Source organism: Anolis sagrei, chromosome 4 (assembly GCF_037176765.1).
Source record: "Anolis sagrei isolate rAnoSag1 chromosome 4, rAnoSag1.mat, whole genome shotgun sequence".
Classification (NCBI taxonomy): Eukaryota; Metazoa; Chordata; class Lepidosauria; order Squamata; family Dactyloidae; genus Anolis; species Anolis sagrei.
The window spans coordinates 165757232-165784518 of record NC_090024.1 but is presented as its reverse complement, the minus strand read 5'-3'; the positions used below and the strand labels follow the sequence as shown (position 1 = coordinate 165784518).

At 41.8% G+C, this 27287-nt stretch overlaps 1 protein-coding gene across 1 annotated transcript in view; it reads left to right on the top strand.

Annotated features, from left to right (window-relative positions):
• Positions 1 to 1801: 1801 nt before the first annotated feature.
• Positions 1802 to 27287, top strand: part of LEPR (leptin receptor) — a 77807-nt gene continuing 52321 nt past the window's right edge. Inside the window, exons 1-3 of the mRNA XM_067467851.1 lie at positions 1802 to 2011; positions 23318 to 23376; positions 25546 to 25854. Coding sequence (XP_067323952.1) covers positions 23337 to 23376; positions 25546 to 25854 — 349 coding nt within the window. The 5' untranslated portion in view covers positions 1802 to 2011; positions 23318 to 23336. The remainder of the gene's footprint in view (positions 2012 to 23317; positions 23377 to 25545; positions 25855 to 27287) is intronic.

Genomic DNA, 27287 nt, shown 5'->3' with positions numbered 1-27287 from the left:
AACATCAAAAAACCCAAGATTATGGCAAAAGAATGATTGACAACTGGGAAATAGAGGGAGAAAATGTGGAGGCAGTGACAGAGTGTGTATTTCTAGGCGCAAAGATTACTGCAGATGCAGACTGTGGCCAGGAAATCAGAAGACAGTTACTTCTTGGTAGGAGAGCAATGTCCAATCTCGATAAAATACTGAAGGGTAGAGACCTCACACTGCAACAAAGATCCGCATAGTTAAAGCGATGGTATTCCCCGTAGTCACCTATGGATGTGAGAGCTGGACCATAAGGAAGGCTGAGCAAAGGAAGATAAACCATTTGAACTGTAAGTTTTCTGGGCTGTATGGCCATGTTCCAGAAGCATTCTCTCCTGACGTTTCACCCGCATCTATGGCAGGCATCCTCAGAGGTTGTGAGGTCTGTTGGAAACAAGTCAAGTGGGGTTTCTATATCTATTTTCCACCTGCTTTCATGTTCCAGTAGCATTCTCTCCTGACATTTTGCCTGCATCTATCTATGGCAGGCATCTTCAGAAGTTTTGAGGATTGTTGGAAACTAGGCAAGTGGGGTTTATATATCTATTAGCTGTTCCCTGCCACACATTGCTGTGGCCTAGTCTTTGTATATGTGTTGTGTGTGTGTGTATATTTGTGTGTTTGCACATATGTTGTAATGGTTTTTTAAGTCTCTTCTGATGTTTTTTAATGAGTGATGGCCACTCGTTGGCCTGATAGGTGTGTTGTGTCCAAATTTGATGTCAATTTGTCTAGTGGCTTTTGAGTTATGTTAATCCCACAAACGAACATTACATTTTAATTTATATAGATTTTTCACATGCTTTCATGTTCAAGAAGCATTCTCTCCTGAAGTTTCACCTGCATCTGTCTATGGCAGGCATCCTCAGAGCTTGTGAGGTCTGTTGTAAACGAGTCAAGTGGGGTTTATATACCTATTTTCTACCTGCTTTCATGTTCCAGTAGCATTCTCTCTTGACGTTTTGCCTGCATCTATCTATGGCAGGCATCCTCAGAGGTTGTGAGGACTGTTGGAAACGAGTCAAGTGGGTTTATATATCTGTTTTCCACATGCTTTCATGTTCCAGTAGCATTCTCTTCTGACGTTTCGCCTGCATCTATCTATGGCAGGTATCCTCAGAGATTGTGAGGACTGTTGGAAACTAGGCAAGAGGGGTTTCTATATCTACTAGCCGTCCCCTGCCACGCGTTGCTGTGGCCCAGTCTGTGTATATGTGTTGTGTGTGTATATATTTGTGTGTATATCTATTTTCCACTTGCTTTCATGTTCCAGTAGCATTCTCTCCTGACGTTTCGCCTGCATTTATATGTGGCAGGCATCCTCAGAGGTTGTGAGGTCTGTTGGAAACGAGTCAAGTGGGTTTTCTTCTATATTTATTTTCCACCTGCTTTCAGGTCCTCTCCGTGTGGAGGGAATTGTGTTTGGGTTGAACGTGTGTTCTGTGCCCTGAATCATGCCCACCGCCGCCGTCATCGTGTCTCCAAAGGGGACCCGGGAAGCCTGAAAAGGAAACGAGAGAGGTTCGAGTTCCCTGCGGCCGGGAAGTCGGGGGCTGTCCTGTTCCGAGCCAGGGCACACCGTGGCCCAACCCCACGCGCAGGTCCAGCGTTCCCTCTCGACGGCTGAGTGACACCATCGGGCCAGGGGGCGAGGGACGGGCCATGTGACGCTCCGCTGGCTCAGCCCTGGCCAGCAGCGGCGGCGGCAGCAGCAGGCGCGTCCTTCGCACTCCGCGCTGGAACTGGAGATGCTGCTGCTGCTGCTGGAGGAGGAGGCTTCATCTCTCTCTCTCTGGCTCTCGGCGCGTCTCTCTGCAGTCTGGGCGAAAGGCCGACGGGGGCCGGCGGAGTGGGGCGCTATGGTCTCCCTCGCAGCCGGGTGAGAGATCGTGGAGGAAAGGAGGGAGGGAGGAGGGGTCAGGCGCAGCCCTTGGCCCGTCCTCATCTCGCCTGCGAGACTTCGCTGACCGTCAAGCCAGAGGTACGTGTTGCCCAGTCCTCTTCCTCCTCCTCCTCCTGCCTTTTGGTGGCCTTTGGAGCAAGAGGGGCATCCCTGGCTGCCACGCCGCCCACTTTGGTGCTTGCCTGCTTGGTTTCCTTCGCTTGGGTGGGGGATCTTCTTCACGTCGGGTCTCTCAGGCTTGTATTGGCCCAGAAGCTCTCAGGAGAAGTTCTGGCTGCGTCCTAAGCCCTCTTGTTCCGTCCTGGTGCGGCTCTCTCTCGAGGGATGCCTCTCTTCCTTTTCTCCAGCCCAGTTTGTCACTTGGGACATGCACCTGTTTCAGGTAAAAGGCGCAATGGGTTAAACCAGTGTTTCTCAATCTGGGGGTCGGGACCCCTGGAGGGGTCGCGAGGGGATGTCAGAGGGGTCGCCAAAGACCATCAGAAAACACAGTTGGTGTTGGTGGGGTTCAGAATGGTCTTTGATTGTAGGTGAACTATCAATCCCAGCAACCACAACTTCCAAAGGTCAAGGTCCAGGCCCATAGCCAGGATTTTGACTCGGGGGTGGGGTGGGGTGGGGGTGTCTTGAATTTGATTCAGGGGTGGGGGCTGAGGATCTACCCTAGCAAACCTTTTGTATCATTATCCCAATACCTCCATGCATATGGGATGTATTGAACATGGTGATCAGATCATGATATGAATAAACATAACAGTTTAATAATATACCACTAAGGCCTTCTTGCGGTCCACCCTGGCTGGCTACATGCCTGTCAAGGTCTATTTCCTCCAAACACCGCCAGTGTTCACATTTGGCCATATTGAGTATTTGTGCCAAGTTTGGTCCTGATCCATCATTGTTTGAGCCCACAGAGCTGTCTGGATGTAGGTGAACTACAACTCCCAAACTCAAGGTCAATGCCCACCAAACCCATACAGTATTTTCTGTTGGTCATTGAAGTTCTGAGTGCTAAGTTTGGTTCAATTCTATTGTTGGTGGAGTTCAGAATGGTCTTTGATTGTAGGTGAACTATAAATCCCAGAAACTACAACTCCCAAATGACAAAATTAATCCCGCTCCCACCAACCCCACTAGTACTCAAACTCGGGTGTATCAGGTATTTGTGCCAAATTTGGTTCAGTCGATGAAAATACACCAGATATTTACATTACAATTGATAACAGTAGCAAAATTACAATTATGAAGTAGCAATGAAAATGATGTTTTGTTTGGGGGGTCACCACAACATAAGGATCTGTATTAAGGAGTTGTGGCATTAGGAAGGTTGAGAAACACTGGTTAAACCCTTGTGCCAGCTGGACTGAAAACTGACAGGTCGGAGGTTTGAATCCTGGGAGAGTGCAGATGAGCTCCCTCTATCAGCTCCAGCTCCCCATGCGGGGACATGAGAGAAGCCTGCCAAAAGGATGATTAAAAACATCAAAACATCCCAAGATCCCCTGGGCAACGTCCTTGCATATGGCCAATTCCCTCACACCAGAAGTGATGAGCAGTTTCTCAAGTCGCTCCTGAAAAGGGGGGAAGGGGGTTGAAATGGCATATATTGTGCACATTTTGTGGAGGAGGCTCCTTATGATGATGACCCCCCCCCCCGCCTCCCTGCCTGTGCCCAGCTCCTTGGGGCATTTTGGGGGGGGGGGGTACAGGGAGAGGCATCAGGTCTGGACCACATCCTTACTTGGATGGGATTTGGATAGTTTCTGCCAGGAAGCACTGCAGGTGAAGAGTGTTCTCCCTTCACTTCCCCCATTCCTGGAATAATTGAGTTGGAGGCAAAAGGAGTAGAAGCAGTCCTCAAGTTATTGTCGAAGGCTTTCATGGTCGGAATCACTGGGTTGTTGTAGGTTTTTCGGGCTGTATGGCCATGTTCTGATGTTTCGCCTGCATCTGTGGCAAGCATCCTCAGAGGCAAGGATCCTCACAACCTCTGAGGATGCTTGCCACAGATACAGGTGAAACGTCAGGAGAGAATGCTTTTAGGACATGGTCATACAGCCCGAAAAGCCTACAACAACCCAGCCCCCAAATTATTAACATCCAACTTACAAACAATTCATAGTTCAGAAGGGGGGGTGTTGAGACAACAAGAAGTTAGAAAAATCTCCCCCTCGGAAGGGAAATTCACTCCTGGAAGAGTTAACATGGGGAAAAGGTGGGAGCCCCCATGGCGCAATGGGTTAAACCCTTGTGCCTGCAGGACTGAAGACCGATAGGTTAGTGGTTCGAATCCAGAGAGAGTGGGTTGAGTTCCCTCTGTCAGCTCTAGCTCCCCATGCTGGGACATGAGAGAAGCCTCCCACAAGGATGGTAAAACACAAAAACATTCAGGTGTCCCCTGGGCAACGTCCTTGCAGACGGCCAATTCTCTCACACCAGAGAATTGCAATTTCTCAAGTCACTACTGGGGAAAAGGTGAGTTTTATCACCAATCTTTGTTTTTCAAAATCAAATTCTCACAAGGACAGAAAGTGAGGTGAAATCTTCTGAACAGGGGCACAAGCAGCAAAACAAACACCGCAAAGGTGTTAACCCTTCCCTATGCTATCCAAAGCTATAGAATATATATTTTTGGCTGGGATTATACTTTATACTTATACTGCAAATTCAACTGAAGAACAAACCTACAGAACCTATCTTGTTTGTAACTTGGGGACTGTAGATACTTGTAGTCCCCAAGTATCGACTTTTATCCTGTGCATTTGGCTCACCCACTGTGTTTTATTTCTCTATCATGTTATTTTGCAACTGTTTGTTTTATATTTTGCTATTTTATGTATTTTATTTCAATGCTATTATTTGCTTGTTTGTATTTTATTTTGTTATACTGTAATTTTGGGCTTGGCCTCATGTTAGCCACCCCGACTCCCCCTTGGGAAGATAGTGGCGGGGTATAAATAAAGCTTTATAGTATTAGTAATTTTTAAATAGTGTCAGAAGCAACTTGAGAACATACTACAAGTCGCTTCTGGAGTGAGAGAATTGGTTGGCTACAGAGATGTTGCCCCGGGGATGACCAGATGTGTTATTGCCCTCCCATGACCAACAGAAAATACAAGAAGGGTTTGGTGGGCATTGACCTTGAGTTTGGGAGTTGTAGTTCACCTACATTCAGAGAGCACTGTGGATTCAAACATTGATAGATCTGGACCAAACTTGGCACCAATACTCAATATGCCCAAATGTGAACACTGGTGGAATTTGGGGAAAATAGACTTGACCTTTGGGAGTTGAAGTTGCTGGGATTTATAGTTCACCTACAATCAAAGCGCATTCTGAACCCCACCAATGATAGAATTGGGCCAAACTTCCCACACAGAACCCCCATGCCTTGAAGGGACTCACTGGCACAAGCCTCCAGCCTCACACGCTCTTCCTCGCCCACAGAAGTGCATCATGCTGCCATGTGCTAAGCACTTGCCTGAAAGGGTGGTTTGAGAGGATGGCCAATCGGAGCAAAGGAGGGCTTTTGGTGGGAGGATTCACTGTCTGTTTCCAAAAAGGCAAAGGACAGGCGGTGAGATCTTCAGCCTTCTCTGCCAAAGGGGTTCCTAAGACCCCCTGATTGAGAAATGCTATCTTATCTGAAAAGCTTGGAACCACATGCAGTTTGAATTTTGGTTTTTTATATATATACATAATGAGATATCTTGGAGATGGGTCCCAATACAAATAATTAATACAAATAATTAATCTAAATAATTTTATCTATGAAACAAAGTTTCCTGTCGGAAAACAATCTGAATTTTTTTTTTTGGCTTGGAAATATTTGCCACTTCAAAGCACACATCTATATATATAAATTTGTTAGGGGCATCCAACGAGGAAACAAAACTCAAAAACCTCCCAACGAAACTTAACCAAAATTCCCATGCCCATAACACAACCCACAAGGTACAAACATATCTACGCAAAATGAAAAACAACACAACAACACACTCACAAAACGGCAAAAGAACAAAACTCAAAAATCCCCCAACGAAACTTAACTAAAATCCCCGTGCCCATAACACAACCCACAAGGTACAAACATATCTACTCAAAATGAAAAACAACACAGCAACACACTCACAAAACGGCAAAAGAACAAAACTCAAAAAAACCCAACGAAACTTAACCAAAATTCCCATACCCATAACACAACCCACAAGGTACAAACATATCTACTCAAAATGAAAAACAACACAACAACACACTCACAAAACGGCAAAACAACTGAGCATGCGCATTGGCGCCCAGCCGCAAGTTCCCTGGCGCGCGCACATGGCCTTCCGGCCAACGTTCCCTCTGCGGAAACCATGCCCACTCCAAGCCCCACCGCGCCGCTTCCCGCACACACACCCCCCCTGCCGCACACACACATGCAACCCCAAGCTCCATCACTCCCCCCGCCGCCACATACACACACGCAACCCCACTCCCCCCGCCGCCACACACACACACGCAACCCCACGCTCCATCACTCCCCCCACTGCCGCACACACAAGCAACCCCACTCCCCCCGCCGCCGCACACACACACGCAACCCCACTCCCCCCGCCGCCGCACACACACACGCAACCCCACGCTCCATCACTCCCCCTGCTGCCGCACACACACATGCAACTCCACGCTCCATCACTCCCCTGCCCCAATCTTACCTCCTTTTACTTCACGCCACCTCCAAACCCCACCCCGCCCCTTCCCGCCCTGTCAAAATCTAGGAAAGACAGGAAGGAAGGAAAGAAGGAAGAAAGAGAAAGGGAGGTAAAGAAAAAGGGGGAAGGAAGGAAAGTTAGAGGAAGAAGAAAAGGAAAGAAAAGGAAAGATGGAAGGAAAGAAAAGAGAGACAGCAGAAGAGAAAGAAAAAGGGGGAAGGAAGGAAAGAGATAGAGAAAGAAGAGGAGAAGGAAAGATGGGAGGGAAGGAAGGAAGGAAGGAGGGAAAGAAGGAGAGAAAGAGGGAAGATTGGCCACAGCAATACATGGCGGGTAAAGGTTGTTATTTCTATTATTATTATTATTATTATGCTATTGTTACTCTGAGACCCTTTTAGGGGGAATGGGAGAGGTGTCAGGTCCCAGAGGCAATGCATTGCATTATTGTTATTGTTATGATGGTGGTAAAATAAAAGGAAATAAAAAGTGAAAGAAGGAAGCAAACAGGGAGGGAAGAAAGGCAAAGGAAGAAAGGGGGAGGGAATGAAGGAAGAGAGAAGGATGAAATCAAGTAGTGAAAGAAAGAAAGAGGTAGAGAAGGGAGAAAGGAGAGAAAGGGGGAGGAAAAGGGGGAAGGAATAGGTAGGGACCTCTCTTTCATAATAGTCCAGATATCTACCTCAACTTTGATAAGTTTTACTATAGGCCACAGCAACGCGTGGCAGGGCACAGCTAGTACTCTATAAATTTCTTGAATTATTTTGTTTCTTGCATCTTGAATGCTGAAGAATCTGCACTGGTATTTATTTACATACTAGCTTGGGGACCTGGCGGTGCCCCAGTTATTTGAGAAAGGCATTGTTTGTTTTTTAATGTTAGGTAATATAAATTAGGTAATCTGTACCGCTATTTATTAAAAAACACCAGCTTTTGCTTTTGTTTTGTATGAATATTCCTTTTAGAAATGACACAAGGATGTAGGTGAACTACAATTCCCAGATCCCCTGGGCAATTAGCCCTAAACTCTGTCAGAATTCACAGTTGGCCATATTGGGTCTGTCTTCCAAGTTTGGTCCAAATCCATTGTTGGCTGGGTTTAGTGCTCTGTGGTTAAGGATGAACTACAACTCCCAAACTCAAGGTCTATTCCCACAAACCCCTGCAGTGTGTTCAGTTGGTCATGGGGCTTCTCTGTGCCAAGTGTGCTCCAAGTCCATTGTTGGTAGGGTTCATGTAACACTATATATTGAGGAAAAAGTCAGTCTTTCCCTTTGTTTGTTATGAATGCTCCCATTAGAAAATGCATAAGGATGTGGGTGAACTACAATTCCCAGAATCGTGGCTCAATCTTTCCCAAACCATACCATTATTCAAAGTTAGCCATGTTGTGTCTGTGTGCCAAGTTTGGTCCAGATCCATCATCAGCTGGGTTCAGTGTTCTCTGGATATGGGTGAACTACAACTCCCTGATTCCCAGGGCATTCACCCCCAAACCCTGCCGGTATTCACAGTTGGCCATGTTGGTTCTGTATGCCAAGTTTGGTCCAGATCCATCATTGACTGGGTTCAGTGCTCTCTGGATAATGTGAACTACATCTCCCCAGACAATCAGCCCCAAATCCAGCCAGTATTCACAATTGCCCATGTGGGGTCTGTGTACCAAGTTTGATACAGGTCTGTTGTCAGTTGTGTTCTCTGGATAAGGGGAACTACAATGCCCAGATTTCCAGGGCAATCACCCCTAATCACAAACAGTATACACAGTTGGCCATGTTGCTCTGTGTGCCAAGTGTGATCTTGGTCCGTCATACTTGGGGGTCACAGTGGTCTCTGTCAGTGAGTGAAGATACTGCAAGTCCCATCATTCGTAGCAAGTTGAATCTGATCCATTGTTGGTTGTGTTCACAGTGTTCTCTGGATGTAGGTGAACTACAACTCCTTTAAATCAAGGTGTATTCCTCCAAATGTAGTCATGGAGGTTCTGCGTGCCAAATGCAGTCCAGGTCCATTATCAAAGGGGGTCACAGTGCTCTGCCTTGATGCAGGGTGAACCTGTTGAGTCACCCTGTTGAGTCAGTCCCCCAAACCCTTCCGGTCTGTTCAGTTGCTGAGCAATTCATCTGTGTTTGTTGTGTGCTATAGGAAAGGGTAGGAGAGGGTTAAGGGAGAGGCAGTGAGTGGGGTCATGCAAATCCCGCACAAGGAACCCTGAGATGCTTGCCTGTGGTGGCAGAAAGACAGCAAATCTAAGATGAAATGGTCCCCGAATGAAAGTATTCCTTGGATAGTTGGTGTTTGGGGAGGACACTGGCAGCATTTGGGTTACATGTTCATGGTGCTCACTGTAACCTGCAATGTTAGTTGAGGAAGTGCCTTCTGGAGGTTTCTCAGCACTTCAAACTATAAGACTGTGGAGTCTGGAGACTGTCTATGCAAGTAAACACCGCTGCCACATACACATATTTCACTTTTATTATGTGTTTATATATTATATTATATCATATTATTATTGTTAATTATTATATTATAGTGTTATGTGTATAGATAGATGTCACACTTATATTCTACTTTTATTTTAGAGCACATACACAGAGTTGCTTTCTTCTAACTTCAAAATCATCGTCATAAGAATAAAAAGGTTGGTCCCAAGTGTAACTTGTCCAAGTCTATTTTGTGAGCATTCTTGTGGGGATTGTGAACCCCGAAGTTCTTGGATTAAATTATTAGACTGGCCATAGTACTCCTTTGATATCGTATAGTTTTTCATGTTTTTCTTTCCAATTAACGATGTTCAAATGAAAGCAGAGAGTGAGAGAGACTGTTTAGGTGCTCTGAGTGCTGTTAAAGTGCTCTCAAATCACTTTAGCTCAGTTGATCAAATGCTTGAGTGTAAATTGTTTGTGGATTATTTACAGGTGAAGTAACATCTACAGTGATCATAATGACAGACATCAGTAGTCTCATGGTCTTTAAAGATAATGATGTTTTAGTTATCTGCTATATTAAAAGATAAATGTAGATTTTCCGGCTAGAGCAGGGATGGGCAAGCTTGGGCCCTCCAGGTGTTTTAGACTTCAACTCCCACAATTCCTAACAACCTCAGACCTTTTCTGCTTAAGTGGCTGAGGGGGAAAAGAAAGGGGCCTGAGGCTGCTAGGAATTGTGGGAGTTGAAGTCCAAAACACCTGGAGGGCCTAAGTTTGCCCATGCCTCAGCTAGAGACAAGTAGCTGAATCAATCGAACTATCATTGTTGACTGAACTCTATCTTGAGCCAAACTTTCATCTCTTCCAGACATCTGCACCATTGTATGTCTGTTTAATAGCAATATGGAGACAAGGCTTCTCAACCATGTTGTATTTTTGCCTTAGCATTCTCCCAGCCATAAGTTGTTTGACTTTCTCATCTGTCATAAGATGTTGTTTTTTAAAAAATGATCTTCTAGTTGTTTATGTCATGGGTGGCCAAAATAAACCCCATTACCTACATGCAGCCCCTCCTCTCCAAGTCCCCCATGTGGCTTCTTTCCTCCATTCTACCTATAACCACCCAAAAAAGCTTAATCTAAGATGGCAAATTGTGGCCCCAGTAGCCTTAGGGAGATGATTGCTGAAGATCAGCTTAATACTCCTGAGACTGGTGACTTAGAAAGGATTGTGGGATTTCCTGTGGCTTGAAGTGATGAAGATTCAAGTCAGGGGAATGATGCTTCTCTCTGTGAGAAATCTGACTCAGAAAATGCAAGGCTTCAAGGTCAGTCAGGGGAGCCAGAAACTGCAACATTAGATAAGGAGTTGGGAAAAGAGATGAGTGACACAGGAGGCTCTAAGGAGAAAACACCAGGGGTTACGGAGATCAAGAAAGGTCTTCATTTACAGATCAGAGCAGAAAATAGGTATTGTAGGTCTGAACGCTCAAGTGGGAAAATAGTGGAGAGATTTAGTGGGGGAAAAACATGACTTCATGGGTGCCTATTAATTAGCAAGTTGTTTACCTAAGAGTTAGTTCAGGCAACGTAGCGTTTTAAGTGAGAAGCTAAGCCTGAGTTCTCTGCTTTTTGTTTCAAGTGAAGCCTTGGTTTTGGATTTAAGTTTCCTGGAAGTTTTCTGTGTTTTTGTCTTTATAGTACTGCTCAAGTTTTACTAAGTATACCTTTTGTTTGTGGACTTGAGACTTTTGGTTATTCCTGGACTGTCTTACCTTGGAATCTGCATGAGACATTTGGATTACTGTTTGGATCAACATCTATTGATAAACCTTTTTTGGATTATACCTCTGTTTTCATTATACTGATTTTTTGCGTATACTTTTAATGTGTTTCTACAATAAACTGTTTGCTTATATTCTGGATTCTTGTGTGGTGCTGTGATCATAGTTTTTCCCAGGCCTGGAGTGCAATAATGATACAGTTTACTAGTGTAAAGCTCATCATCAATTTCAGGTTGAAATTGGCTTAAAATAATCCTTTACTTTTAAAAAAGGTACTGTCTCCTGACTATTTCTTAGTTCCCTTGTTTTTAGGAAAAATATGCCTTTTTGGCCTATAATGAGATAAAGGTTCCCGAAATAGCAAATTACGGCCTTGGGGTTCTGTTAAGAGATTATAGGCATGTAGTTCAAACATTCTGTAGAGCAACTGGAGGTCCATTGCTGGAGACAGAGGACCAGGGAGGAGAAATTTCTGTATGAAATCTCTTTCTCCCATAACTTCTTTTTTATCATGTGCCAGTCTGGATGAACTGCATTTTGTGTTAGAATCATAGAGTTGGAAGAGACCACATGGGCCATCTAATCCAACAACCTGCTATGTATGAAAAGCAAAATCAAAGCACCCCCTGACAGATGGCCATCTCAAATGTTGTGCACTTGGGTTGCAAATGACACCTAACTCTACTACTCCTTTCCACCCAAAGCCAAGGGAGTTGTCCTGATCCTAAACCAGTGTCTTGTCATCAATAGTGGACTGGATGAGGGCAAACAAATTGAAACTTAATACAGACAAGACAGATGTGCTCCTGGTCAGTCAGAAAGTAATCAGGGCAGGCCCGTAGCTAGGATTCCGATTCGGGGGGGGGGGGGGGGCTGAGTTTGTTTCGGGGAGGGGCTGAGTCTGAGTGAAAGAGGGTCTATGCTAGCAAACCTTTTGTATCATTACCCCAATACCCCCATGCATATGGGATATATTGAGTATGGTGATCAGATCATGATATGAATAAACATAACAGTTTAAATAATGCACCAGTATTACGAACCACCATGAGAATTTCGGGAGGGGGGGCTTAAGCCCCGGCTACATGCCTGAATCAGGGCATTGAGATTCAGCCTGTGCTGGATGGGGTTATACTTCCCATTAAATGGGACTCAGCATTGAATCTTGAGACCCAGGTTTCTGTGGTGGCAAGGAGTGCCTTTATTTATTTATTTATTTATTTATTTATTTATTTATTTATTTGCAGTACTTAAATTCCTCCCTTCTCACCCCCAAGGGGACTCAGGGTGGATCACAGAACACAAAACAATGGCAATTAGACAATGACAAGACAGACAATATATAGAGGTATATATATATATAGACTTTTTCTCATCATTTAGCATTTTTGGAGGCTGTGCTCGGTTCCAGCCACAAGGGCGTGCTGACGCTTCATCTCCTTGCCAAAGAGCTTTCTTTGTTTGTAAACTTTCCTCCGAATGCCATACCTAAAATACCTCCCTGCTTAATGTGGTTCCTATTCATCTATTTACATTGCTGTTTTTGATCCACTAGGTGGGTGAGGAGCTAGGCTGAAGGTCAGGAGTTCACTCTGACCCAGCTTCGAACTGGCAACCTTTCAGTTGGCAAGATTTACTGCAGCTGAATCTGGTGATTAACCTGCTGTGCTAAAGATTGCCTTTGCACATTTAAAACTTGTGTGCCTACTGTGGTACATGTCTTAATTACATCCCATTTGGATTACTGTAATGCGCTCTGCTTGGGGCTGCCTTTGAAGAATGTTTGGAAACCTTGGCTGGTCCAAAGAGCCCTGGCAAGAGTATTAGCCAGAGCCTCTTTTTGTTTGCCTCACAGCACTTTGGATCCTGCCTATAGTGCAGGTTGCCACAAATTTAAATAAGAGGAAATTAATTGCTCTTCTCTTTGGAACTGAAGATGTGCGGTGCATAAGGAAAAGGAACAAGATAGCAAAGCTTCACAAGATAAATAGTTTGTAATCCTGTGGAGGTGGGAATCACTTAACAAGACTAGAACAAAAACAAAGGAGAAAACAATAATAACAGATACTACCAGAAATCACATTCCAGAGAGAGGAAAATAATTTTGATTTAAATTGAACTTAACCACAATATTGGGATTTGGCTATGAATTCTTAAACAGAAGAATCCCATGCTACATTTCAAACAAGACCACATTTGAAACTGAAAGAAATTGCAAAACAGTTTTGAAGAAAAAGGAGAAAAACATTCACTGTGGATGCCTAAAATTGTTTTTCGGTCTTAGACATATTCTTGGATTATTGCTTGAAGTTAATTTTGAATTGATTATAAGTACAATAACATCAAAAAAGAGGGCACAAGTTTCAAAACATTACAACAGCCATTTTTGTAAAGGTCTCTGTCTACAGTAAATTGCATAAGCAAAGAAAACATGGGCCATTTTAGTTGTAGCTAATTAAAAAACTAGCTACTAATCTCTTAATAGTTTAATGTGAAAAAATTCTTAGTGAACCAAAGAATCTGCAAAATGAAAACTGAGGATTGAAATCAATTTGATAAACAATCCCAACAATAATTATGCAATGTATAGGTTGCTGCGAGTTTTCTGGGCTGTATGGTCATGTTCCAGAAGCATTCACTCCTGACGTTTTGCCCACATCTATGACAGGCATCCTCAGAGGAGAAACGTCAGGAGAGAATGCTTCTGGAACATGGCCATACTGCCCAGATAACTTACAGCAACCCAGTGATTCCAGCCATGAAAGCCTTCAACAATATGTCATTTATTTCAGTGTTGTGATGTTTTCCCTCTCCTGGAAAGCACGAATATTTGAATATTGATTTTCTGATAACATTCTTTTGATATCAGTGAATTGTTTTTCTTTGTATCCAAATTAAATTTAAGAGAGGTGACACTTGAGAGGCTTTAGAGGTAGAATAAGAAAGTGACGGGGTTTTTTTTTTTGGTACTGTACTATGTCAATTGAGCCATAGACAATGCATCTTAAGAAAGCAAATGACCTGAACACAAGGAGCTTCTTGCAGACTGTCAGAACAATTCTAGAAGCATGCTGGAATGGAACCTTTTCATGCTCCACTGATTTCTTCCCTTAGGATTTCTGAGAAACAGAAATGTCTGTCTTCAGAACATACATTCAGTCAACAGCACTCTTTTCATTTGTTGAATTATATACTTCCCCCCTTGTTTGCAAGAGTTTGATCTTTGTCCTTCGTTGACTATCTGAAATGGTTAGCCAACATGCCAGAATACTTTTTCATGTATAGTCCATATCACATTCAAAGAGATATGTTTTTGTTTATGCATTATACAAAAATCCCTTCTGACATTATGGATTATTCTTTCAAATTGCCCACATAGGACAAAGTTCAAACTCATATTTGAATCACTGCCATATAAAATCTAGATTATCTTCTTTGAACTGGATTATATGCCTAATGTGGGTTATCTACTTTGATAATCTGGATTATATGACAGTGTAGAAGGGCCTCCAGATAATATTTCCTAAACAATGAATGTTTTAAGTGGCAGAATAAGCTAGTTAAAATATTTTGAAATATGATTATAGTCTGACCTAGATTCTCTGAGGTTAAGTGCCTAGGATCCTTATGAAAGTGGAAGAAACATGAATGACAATTTCTATTTTTTTTTTAACCACAGAGAATACCTCCCTTAAGAATCTTTATATCTGCCTATGTGACTCTGGCTCCTTCTATACTGCCATATAATCCAGATTCTCAAATCAGATATAGTATAGTCCACATTAATGAAATACATGATTAAATCTGGGCCTTACTAAAAGACCTGGGTCTAATGAGGTGTTGGGTTTGTGGGGACTACTAAGGGCCAAAAAGCCTGGAGGAGCAGGAAGACACCCACCCCATCCCCTTAGAGCAAGCCTCTGATAAGTTTAGGGACCAAAATAGGAGGCTTCAGGATGGCTTTATTCCATCCCAATTTGACTCGCAGGTTTTGGCACTGTCTGGAAGTACCTTCAGAAACACTGCAAAATTATCTGTGCTTGAAGAGAAACAGAATTCTATCTGCACATGCTTGAATATTTGCAAAGTTACCAATTCAGTATCTTTGATAACCAAGTGCTTGTTGTTATCAGTAAAAGCAGTGATACCAAGGACCTCACCATACGGGCAGGGTAAAACAGAGAGAACAGTTCACCTTTGTTCTCTACCATCTTTCACCGTCTTCTGGGATGGCTGGCCACTCCATGTCGTTTCCCATCATTTGTCATGCTTTCTCCACTTCCTCCCTATTTTCTCAGTTAGGAGTTGGGTAAGATCGATTCCTGAAAATGGAGTCTTCTCTCCATTGTTGGGTACTGGCAACACTGATACCCACAGGCAGCCACCAGAACTGGCCATGCATCATGGGATGGACTCCATCAAACTCTGTTTTGCCAGCGCCTGAAAATGAAGAAAAGATGCAGAAAAGACTGCATCTGATAAAATTTTAAGAGTCTATTGTGAGATGACTTCATTCGTTAATTATGTGTTAAATATTGTCATTCAGTGACTGGTAACAGCAAAACACTCGTTATCTATCTGAGCTATGTTGAACTTTACAAAAAATGAGCATGAATGTGTGAACATAGCCTAACATGAAAACCAAAGAAAAGCTCCATATGTCATGGGTTAGCTCATATGCAATTCTGAGTGACATTGTCCCAAATTATTTAGTGTCACTTTAATCTGCTTACATAAATGTTGATGTACCTAGTCCCTATTATTTCAGTTGGTCCCAAATATGTAATGCCTCTGTGTTTCAGAGGTGCATCTACAGCATTAGAACACCACTTTAGCTGCCATGACTCAATGCTAAGAAATCCTGTGAGTAGTAGATATTTAGCTTTCTCTGCTAAAAGTTGTACGTCAATGTGTTGTCAAATGGTTTCATAGCCAGAACCACTGGGGGCCCATCCAAACAGGGCCCATATCCTGGGCCCTGCTGGATTTTTACCCAAGGCATCCAAAAGTAATTCGAGACAAAGTAGGAAAAACCTGCTTTGTCCTGAATTATTTAGATATCCCATTAGATCTAGGTCTTTCTGAAAGGCCCGATTCTCATGGGGTATTGGCCCTGTGCTTCCACAGTCCCAGTAGTGTGTTCCACAGCCCAATTTCCTACTTTGGGTTCGAGGGCACCCATCCATTCCCCAAATTCCCCCAAAAAATCTTTCAAACAGCAGAAAACTTACTGGGTCACCATGATGCCTCTCTTCAAGCTTCCTGAAATGTTCCAATGATACATCAGGAGGTGAAGGAGGGGGGGGATTGCTCTTGGTCCCCATGCTTCCTGGCATGTCATTGATACATTCTAGGAGGCCTGCACAGAGGCATCATGGTGATCCGATACATTTCTGTTGTTTTTAGGGCTTTTTTGGGGGGGGGGGTGGTGTTATTTCGACGGCATAAGAGCAATGGACAAAGTCTGTTTTTTTCCAAGGGTGTGAGGACTTAAACACACCTTGAAGCAGGGTTAATGTTATGTCTGGAAGTGCCATGGGTTGCTGTGAGTTTTTCAGGCTATATGGCCATGTTCCAGTAGCATTCTTGCTTGATGTTTCATCTGCATCTATGGTAGGCATTCTCAGAGGTTTGTTTAGTCCTCTGAACAAACCTCTGAGGATGCCTGCCATAAATGCAGGAGAAATTTCAGGAGAGAATTCTACTGGAACATGGCCATACAGCCTGAAAGACTCACAGTAACCCAGTTGTAAGTCACTTAACTACAACTCCCATGATTCCATAACATTGGACCATGGTAGTTAAAGTGGTATCAAACTGCATTAATTCTACATCTTAAATGCATCCAATTTTTTTTTAATGGTGTGAGCTATTTTTTGGAAAACCGAGGTTAATTCCTGTTCCAAGGATGGAAGGCACATACAGCTAGGTGTTTTGAAAACAGAAGATATGCCTGCTATATCCCTATGCACTCTGGTAGGATTTTAATCTTCAGAATCATCTTTTTAAAATTCAAAAGCAGCTGCAGCCTCATTTTTTAAAAAAATATAGTTTGGGTGCTATGTTCCCATTTCATATTAAGTAACATGAACAGCTGTTGATGTTTTTGCATTTCATAAGCTTTGGTGTTAGTAGATAAATGGAAAAGAATTGAGTTTAACTTTTCAGTTTGTTGCTGAAACTAATAGATGCACCCTAGCTTTGTCATTTTTGACTTCCCCCGATTGCAGTTTGGTATTTATATTACCATTGGAAGTTCAGTGTTATTGTTTTCTAGGTTTGGTTCTAAAAAATCTTTTACTACTTCATTCATTCTTGGAAGAAACAGTTGGAAACCATAACTGTATAAAAAGAAACATACTCAGTAGAAATGAATACAGCATCTGTTTCCAGTTTGTTTGTGCTTTAACTCAGCATTAAGTCAAGTGGTTCACATGCTCATGTGGCCCTAATCCATTTTGCAGGTCTTGAATTCACTCATTTTAAAAACAATGTTAAGGCAAATATCCACAAAACACCTCAACCAATCAAATTTACCAAAATGCTGGTACCCCAAACCAGCTGAAAACTGTCTTAAAAAGCTAAGTAGTAGTCACACTATTCATTTTCAGAGTGGAGAGAATATGGATTTATTTTTCTTTAGGTTTTATAATGTTGAGATTCCATAATTGTGATTATAATCACAAGCTAACAAACATACACAACCATACTTGAGAGGGCACAATGGAGATACCATCAGGGCTGAGGAAGGTGAAAAAGTTTGTAGAGACACCCAGCTTTATTATACAGGTTTAAGAGTTTAAGAGAGCACATCTGTTATGCATTACTATGCACTATTTCATTCAGTTGATCATAAAATCAAACAATTTTATGTCAGCATAAAATTGTCTTTGCAACATTATAGTGAAGAAAGAATTTGGCCATATTTTGGAATTTACATTTAGCCCTGGCTAACATTTGATTTAATTGACTCTTATTGAGTGTTTCTATAATGACAAGGATTACTGGTGAGTGTATTTTGAAACAGTTTCATCATTGATAGTATTATACAGCCAGAGGGCACTGTTTGCCATATTTGGGCAGAGTTTCCCAAACATGGGCAATTATGGGTAATGAAAATGTTTTTTTACTGATTACTCAAATAAGTGGCTATTCCATCTTTTCACATTTCAGTCCCCAGAGTTCTCACTTGTGCCTTGGGTAAACTAAGAACACATTCTAAATTACGTTCTCTTCTGTACAGGTTTTGTAAAAGAGGGATCAATGTGAAAAGTGTCCCTGAACATAAAAATGTAAGCCCTGTTGCTACTCACAACTTGAGTAAACACATTAAATCAATTGCTTAATGATAAATCAGCACTTACTTCATTTCGCTCTGTTTGAGACCAGCATTTGCACTTTGGCCTGTACGTCTGAAACCTGCTGCCACAAATGGAGTAAATGCAATAGGGAGGCTTTCTAATTTACTAAGGAGCTGATCAAAAAGGGAAAAATCAAATCTGCATTTGTTCACTAGCTTTATTTTGGTGGTAAAAAAATTGCAAGCTCTTTAGCTCTGCTTATGAAAGAGAGGATCTGCGTAACAGTGTTTGATCTACAGAGTATTTAGTAACTATTCACTTATTTCTGAATATTGTGTTTCTTTGTTAAAAACATTGCCATCCCTTTGGGAATGGTATCCTTACACTATGCTTATTGCATAAATGTTCATATAGATATTTACATTATATAAATGTAAATGGTTATATGAATTCAAATTTTCCCTGAAAACAATAAGGACATTATTGCATGAAGCTGCTATCTTGCAGTGTTTATACAACTAGTGATCCGATGTTGTGTACTCCTCTTCTGCAGAGGAGGAGGTAGAGCAGGAGGCTGAAGATGTAGGAGTTGGAGATTTAGGGCCAAGTGTTGAGGAGGAAGAAGAGGGCAAGGAAAACATACGGCTAGTTCCTACGTTTCAGGAATGCCAAAGGGAGAAAGAAGAAAGGAGAAAGTCAGCTAGAATTGCTGCAAGGATGCTGAGCAATCAGACCTCGCTCTATGTACCTCTGTGCTGGAAGCTAAGGGCTATAAATCAGCAGTAATGCAAGTGGTAAATGCTGGCAGCAACTGTTCTACTTAATGCTTCCGTGCTTGCAGTTCCATTGTCTAAAAAGTGCCTTACAAAAACATTTTGCCAAAGACTCTTGTTTCATGCCTGATGTAAGACTTTTGCTTTGCTTTTGGGATTTTCCTTCTGTTCCTTTGCTGCTGTTTGTTAGAGTATTATCATTTTGGTGAAATAAAGCTTTTTTAGTTGCTTTAACTCTTGTTGTAATACTGTTTCTAGGGCAAAAAAGGACACTGGATAATTAAGCAGCATGGCCATCTGTCATCTCTGTCCTTGATGCAATGGCTAAACCAATAGCATTCTAGAAATAATTATTTGATTTAAGAAAAGTCCAAATTTCCTTCAATCAAAATCCACAAATACCTGAGGAAATTAAGACAGTCCTCCTCATCCTCTCACCATAGAATTGGTGCACATTGTTTACTATATTACAATTGCTTACAACTATGTACCCATAGTTTATATCGGACTTCTAGCCAAAGTGAGGGACAATTATGTCATCATCCCACCTTATGATGGTATTAATAGTAATGTTACCATGGATACTATGACAATGGATGTCACAATTGTTATAATGATCCATGTGCAGAATAAGTAGCCCTTAATTAAACAACTGGGAATTTTGAAGTTTAGTCACTTTTGTTTAGTATCTTTTGGGATTCACAAGAAAATTTTCAAGTAATATGTATAAAGGTTATGTAAATATTTCTGGTTAGAGTCATTGGAGGATTGTTGGCAGAAATAATTGTAACAAAATTTTCAACCACATGTTTGTTTTTAATTGCTGTCAAATTAGTTTTGACTTAATGCGATTATATGTTTTAGAAAGCTCTACTTCATTTTAAATTTTATTCTTCATTGGGATACATATGTGTCTACCTATTTACCTTTCTGAAGTTTAGGGCTTGTTAAAACCAGCCAATTATTTTGGGGCCAGACAAGAGCAGAAATTCCCAGACTAGCCCTGAAGATCTCTGTACCTAACCAGTGGCGGAGTGGAGACTACATAGTCCATCTGAGTCCAAACCAAATCAACCTGGCTGGATCCTCAGCTTATCTTACTCCTCTATCATTGTCAACACTACTGGACAGCTGCAGAACTCCAGGATTGCTGACCATGACCATTATAGACATCTTTTGCTGACATCTGCAAAGATGACCTTGCTACCAGGGAAAAAGTGCTCATGCAGGTCTCTTTGCTGGGGGCGGGGGTGCAAAGTCATGATATATCACCAGCCTGTGAGGAGCGATTCCATCTCCTTTCCTATCTCCTTTCCCCAGGTAGTGCAGTTGCCTTTGTTATTAGCAAAGGTGCCCATCAATGGCCAGGAACTCTTTGGAGCTCCATGTTTACTGCTAATGAGACAAATGACAACAACAAAAAAGCAGTGCCATCTCTTTCTCTGACACTGTAGAGCACATGGAAATGGAATGACAGCACTAACTTGTATGAACAATTGGGCTTGTTCGATTTTGAACCAGCTCAGCTGTTCAAACCAAACTTGAAGTGCGGGGCTGTTCTAGAGCATTCTCTGACTTCTACTAAAATGCTTTACCCCACGTTAAGGAGTGCATTCCCTGAATGTTATTTAGGGCCCTTTGAAACAGCCATATAACCCAGAATTTCAAGGCATATAATCCACAATTTCTGATTTGAACTAGGGGCAGTTCCACACAAGGAACAATCAGATTTCTTAAACTCGATTGGGCCCGAGTTGAAGTCCACACACCTCCACACAGCATCCGTGCTTTCCTGTAGAGGAATGTGTGTGTCCAGATGCACTGCTGGGCCTTCCGGCAAGATACTAAACACAAAACACCCCCCCCCCCCCCAGAAAAGCCTTAAAAAAGAAAATAACTTTCCCGGCCACAATTCCCCCTTCTCCGGAGCTCTCCTGGCATGTAGAAATGATTTTCCTCCTCTCCTCCTTTTCCTGTCACATCATTCCTACACACCAGGAAAGCTCCAGAGAAGGTGGAATGGTAGCTGGGTAAGTTATTTTCTTTCTACAGGCTTTTTAAAGGGGTTTTGGGAGGAGGTGGGGGCTGTCTTGGGTTTGTTGGGCTCCAGGAGTAAGAAACCCAAGACAGTTCTGTGGATGGGCACTGGAAGTTACAGAATTCCTGAGCTGGAAAGACCCTGATCTTCTGAAAGACCTGGGTCTTTCCAGCTGTCAAATTCCTTTGGGACAAAGCAGAATTTCCACACTGCCAAATAATCCAGTTCAATGTGTATTTTATACAGCTGTGCAGAAGAGGACTTAGTGAAGCCGACATTTAAAATGCCAGTTTCACTCTAGTTTTAGGTCTGTGTGGAAGTGGCCTTAGTATCTAACTATATGACAGTTAGATACTAAGACTTAGAAAATTTAATACATTTTGATGCTTAGAAATGTACTAGAAGTCATAGTTTGTAACTCGCTCTCTTTAATATTTGATGTGTCATTAGCCATTAAGACAAACAATCTGAATTTAAATCAATTGAAATCCTTGAAGACTCTTAAGATAAAATATTGTTGAATCAGAAAGCTGTGTGGTATCTGTGATAATAGCATCTAATTGAATGGTAATGAATGCAAAATTATTTTCATTATTGCAGCATTATGTTTCTGTCCCTCTATTTTTGATTCTAGCATTGACAGAGAAAGCGGAGAACATCTAGTTTGTCAGTTACAGGACAGATAATTATAGTTTATTTACTTCAGTTTGGTGTTCTGATTTTGATTTTTTTTCTCACTGAATGTCATAGCTCTAAGATTTGGCTCATAAAGATCTCAGCCCACATGGCTAGGTAGATTTGTTTTCCAAGGTGAGGGAGGGAGGGGGACAACAACTACACAAGACAATTGTAGATCAATGCAGGATTTGCATAAAATATTTTGGATGCACATTCCATTAAATTACTAAAAGAAGCAAATAGTGTCCTTCCATTTCGTAAAAATAAATGAATATACAGGTTTTTTTTGCTTATATCTTGGTTATCTGGTTTCCTTGTATCAATATGACAGAAGGAGCCATGACTGATGAAAAATCTGTAACTTGTTGCATCCAAAGAACTGAAGTAACCCACATTTTCTGCACTGAGAATGCTCTCACTCTTTTTAATAGTCTTCATTGCTATCTACAATTTCCTTAAAACCTTGAATTTTATAGTGCTAATCCAGCACTAGAGTGTGAGTTCCTTTGTAAACAATATTCTGTTTACCATATATACTCATAATTTGAAGGGAGATTTTGGGGCCAGATTTATGGATTTTGATATGATCTGTGGATAAGTTGAGGGTTGTTTGACAGAGAGAGAGAACATCAATGCTGACTCAGGGCCCTTGTCCACCATGGCCATTACCCCAGCCAGTCTTTCAAAAAGGCCAGAAGCACTGCCATGGTTGGGAGAGAAGAAGGGGCTGATAATTCTTTTAGGTTCTCCCAAAATAAACAAACCTTTTGCTACTCTACTCTGGGAAGGCGATGATGCCTTTTGTGTGTGTAAAAGTTAAGGTATAGTTCTCACACTGATACATGGATCCATCAACCCAGGTTTTTAGGGTTAATTTTTTCATTTAAGAGATCTAGATGTGTACATGAGTAAATAGGGTAAACTTACCAGGTTTATGCAGAATCTTCTTAACCCAACTTTTGAATCTGGCATTTGCCTTTTCACATATATATGTGCTGAATAACACAAAATCTGCTAACTTAACAATATTTTCAGAAATCTTAACTGTCATATTAACAAAAATGTAAACGCGGATTAAGCTAGACTTTATATGTTTACATTATTTGAAATTTTATGATCATTTTGAAAAATACAAACACAGCTATCCCGCTACTTTTGTGGGCATGTGTATTTCTGTTTTCTCTGGCACATTCCTACCTTTGCCTGAGTAACAAAGGAAGTGGAAAAGGAGGCGAGATAAACAAAGTGGCACATGGGGCTGGCTCCACCGCTTGTCTCCCTCCCGACTACAGCTGTTATCCCCTCAATGGACCACAGCAGTGGCCTGCCATTCCTGCTCAGAGATATTCCTCTGCCTAGCAAACCCAACTTTGGGAGGCCAGGCAGTTCAAGCTCATGAATAATCTAAACTGCAAGAGTGAAACCCCTGAAAGTGGAGGTATTACTGTAATTTCTCTTAGCAGATATGGGACTGGCGGGGAGGGGGGGCTTTACCACATCCAGACTTGATCAGAGTGGGGAGGGAATTGTTATCCTTTATCCATACAATGTCCTAGCTGGAATCCATATCCCAGCATCTGTTCTTTGCAGTGGGATCTAAAGTTTTTTTTTCCCTTAGGGAAATCATTATTCTTCTGTAGATATCAAAATTTACTTTTTCACTGGTCCTTTCATTGTCTCCTTCTCAGATCTTTTATTCAGAGCAAGATGGGCTGGTACAATATTTTGGCTGGATTTCTACAATTGAGTAAGTTGCTTGTAAATCTTTTTAGCTGTCTGGATAAAAGTGCTGAAGACCCCTGTTTGGTACATTCATCTGAGACAACCCTGCCATTAGACGAGGCAACTGCTTCAGAAACTGACATCCCACAGCTATTCCCTCGAGCCCCAGAGTTTTCCTGTTTTTTTGGGGGCCCTTCCAGGCAGGCAAAAAATGCAAGAGGAATCCCATTTCCTCTTGGAATGGAGTCACACAGGTGGCCTAAACCACAGGATTTTGCAGAGGTGTGTGTGTCCAGATACTTGCTCCTGCTGATCTGAGATCAGCAGGGGTGGGCATGGGTAGTGCCAGCTGCCCCCTCACTTCCCCCCATTTCCTATTTCCCTTGAGTTTTTTTGAGATAAGACTCCACTCCAACAGTCTCCCTGCCTCCGCTCCCCTCCCTGGGAAGAGCAGAAAGAGGCCTTTGGGTTGGGAAGGGGGATTTCTGCTCCAAGCTCCCCTGTTAGATCTTCTGTTGGAGGAACAGAGGCAAAGACTGTGAAGGCCTGCATGAAAGGTTTCTTTTGGTAAATTGAGAGGGAAATTAGGGAGGGGGGGGGAGTAGGAGAGAGACCAGAGAGGGAGGGAGGAAGGAAGGAAAACACATGTCTTCCATGCCTGCAGGTTTGTACATGCATGGAAAAATGTGTGTTTTTTTAGGCAGAACTTAGTTTAAAGGGCAACTTTTAAACATAAGTTTTCCAGCCTTTAACCTGATTCCTCCTGCATTTTGGCTAAGCATCATTTAGCCACACACCCCTTTTAACCAGCTTTAATCTGGGTTAGAATGCACGTGTCGAAGGGCCCTCAGAGACATACAATGTCTTGAAGGGGTTAATGGATTGTATTCATTTAAGTTCCAAATTGTAACAAAAAAACCAAAACAAAATGAGGACTAGTCAATGGGGTGGTAAAAACACTGAAGCAGTGAAATGGCCACCTATTACAGGATTGCTGTATGATAAACCACTATGTGAATGCAAATATGTTTCTCTATATTACTGACCATTGCATACAATTTTGCAAAGTTTTTATATTTCTGAAAATTGCATTGTTCTGGTTTCAGTAATTATTTTTTTATAGGGAAGGATTACTACAATATTTTAAAGTACGGTGTTTTATTATGCTACAACAGAAATTGCCAACTTTTGTGCATTTCTCTGAGTTGAACTGATGCCAAAGTTGGTTGCACTAATTTCTACTGAAGTTTGATGGATACATGAGATTATAGACATTGATACTGACTAAGGCTAACACACACACACACACACACACACACACACACATATAGGTAATGACAAGTTTTAAAATAATTACAAAAAAACTTCCATTGAGGTTAAAAGAAGCATGTATGTGATTTTACACATATACTTGTAATTTGTTCAGTAATCTTGTTGGGTTCTTGTGTAATACAGATTGAGCATCCCATGTCCAAAATGTTTGGGACTAGGAAGTTTTTTGGATTTTAGATTCTTTCAGATTTTGAAATACCTTTATTTGCAAACATGTATGTAATGTGATATACTGCAAATGGGACCCAAGTCTAAACACCCAATTTATTTATGTTTCACGTAAACCTCATAAACATAGCTAGAATAAGAATTTAATGTACAATACAGTAGAGTCTCGTTTATCCAACCTTTGCTCATCCAACATTCTGTATTATTCAATGCCCGGATCCACAGCTGTTTCAATACATTACATTGTTTTGGTGCTAAATTCGTAAATACAGTAATTCCTACATAACGTTATCATGTATTGAACTGCTATTTCTGTTGATTTGTTGTAAAACATTATTTTTTATACTTAATTTGTTAAATCATAACATAATTTGACATTTAATAGGCTTTTCCTTAATCCCGCCTTATTATCCAACATTTTCGCTTATCCAACGTTCTGCCGGCCTGTTTATGTTGGATAAGCAAGACTCTACTGTATTTGTAATAATGTTGAGCATGAAACAGTTTGTATATTTTGAATCATCCCAAAGAAAGCAGAAGTGCTACTATCTCAGCCACTCGTGAAAACAATTTTGAATTTCAGATTTCTGTATTCCAGATTTCTGTATTCCAGATAAGGCATGCTTAATCTGTAGTAAAAGTTTTGTGGTTGTCCTGTGTAAAGTTTGAATCCTGTTTCTGTTTGTATTTTCAGATTTCTTTCAAATGGCTGTCTCCCACTGCATGGTGTATCAGATTCCCGCACAGAGCTTTCAATTACCTTGCGTGCAACCACAGAAGATTTCTAACTTTTCTTTGCCTTCTGAGATTGTGGAGAATAGTCCTAGTTCAAACAAAGAGCATGCTACAAGTAAAACCAATGCAACAGCCCTGGCAGCTGAAGATAAATTTCTTTGTTGCCATTGGAGTGAAATGTCTATTAATTGTTTCATATATACTGCAGAGATGGAAGCCAGAGCATTTACCTTCTCAGAACCTGGTGCTTTATCATCTCATCAAATAGGTGTGCTTGTGGAAGATTTTTTTTTTTAAAAAATTGTTGTTACGATTTACAATGATTATCTGAGGTCTACAATTGTTGCTTTCAAGAATAAGAAATGTGCATACAAATTAGATCAATAATGCATATAAAAATTATGACAGATCGCATTATTTAAACTAAAAAGCCTGGAAGAATAATGACATTTTCTTCTTGATGTTGAAATTATACCAAAGTAGAGGCTCTTCCACACAGCCCTATATCTCAGAATATCAAGGCAGAAAATCCCACAATATCTGCTTTGAACTGGGTTATCTGAGTCCACACTCAGATAATGTGGGATTTTCTGTCTTGATATTCTGGGATATAGGTCTGTGTGGAAGGGCCCTGGGTCTCATATGACCTTCTCCATTACTGAAAAGTTTGGGTTTTTTTGCTAGCAACTACCTGGTGGGAGAACCCAGGGTATTAGAGTGGTGAAGGAATATGAAGACTAGTTACTGCATTTTAAATTGGCTGGGAACCAGTGAAACTAAGCAAGGATGGATATAATATAATCATACTATTCACACCCCATACTTTGGAGTATTTTTAAAGCAACATGTCCAATAGCCACTCAATTATAGAGTTGGTGAAATAATTTGAGTATTTACCCTCCCTCAGTTAGGTTGATCTTTTTTTTATTATTTACTAGCTTGCGGACCCGGCACTGCCGGGGTTGAGAAAGTGGATAATGGTGGTTCTGTATGCCAAGTTTGGTCTTTATTGGTCATTGGATAACGGCTGCATTGTTTTCAGGAAGTGAGTGAAGGTACTTGAAGTCCCATCATCCATGACCTGTCCTCCTCGAAAGTGCACTAGGATGTAGAGTGGGTTATGGGGGCTCTGTGTGCCAATTTGGCCTTGATTGGTCATTGGATGAGGGTCGCAGTGGTTTCAGTAAGTGAGTAAAGATACTGCAAGTGCCATCAGCCATGGTCCATCCCCCTTAGAACTGCAAATCCCATCATTAGTGGCCCATCCTGCCCTGAACCGCACTGGAAGTCCCATCATCCCTCCATCTCCAAACAGCATCGGGATGTAGAGTGGGTCAAACTTGTGTGCCAAGTTTGGTCTTGATTGGTCATTAGATGAGGGTTGCAGCAGTCTTGGGAAGGGAGTGGAGGTACTTGAGGTCCCATCATCCTCGAAAGTGCACCAGGATGTACAGTGGGTCATGGGGACTCTGTGTGCCAAGTTTGGTCTTGATCAGTCATTGGAGAGGGTCTCAGTGGTCTCAGGAAGTGAGTGAAGTGACTGCAAGTCCCATCATCCATTGTCAAATTCTTCCAAACCACACCAGGATGTAGAGTGGGTCATGCCAGCTCTCTGTGTAAATTGTGGTCCTGATCCATCATTGTTGGCAGTTGTAATGGTCTTAGGAAGGGAGTGCAGGTATTGCAAGTCCCATCGTCCAT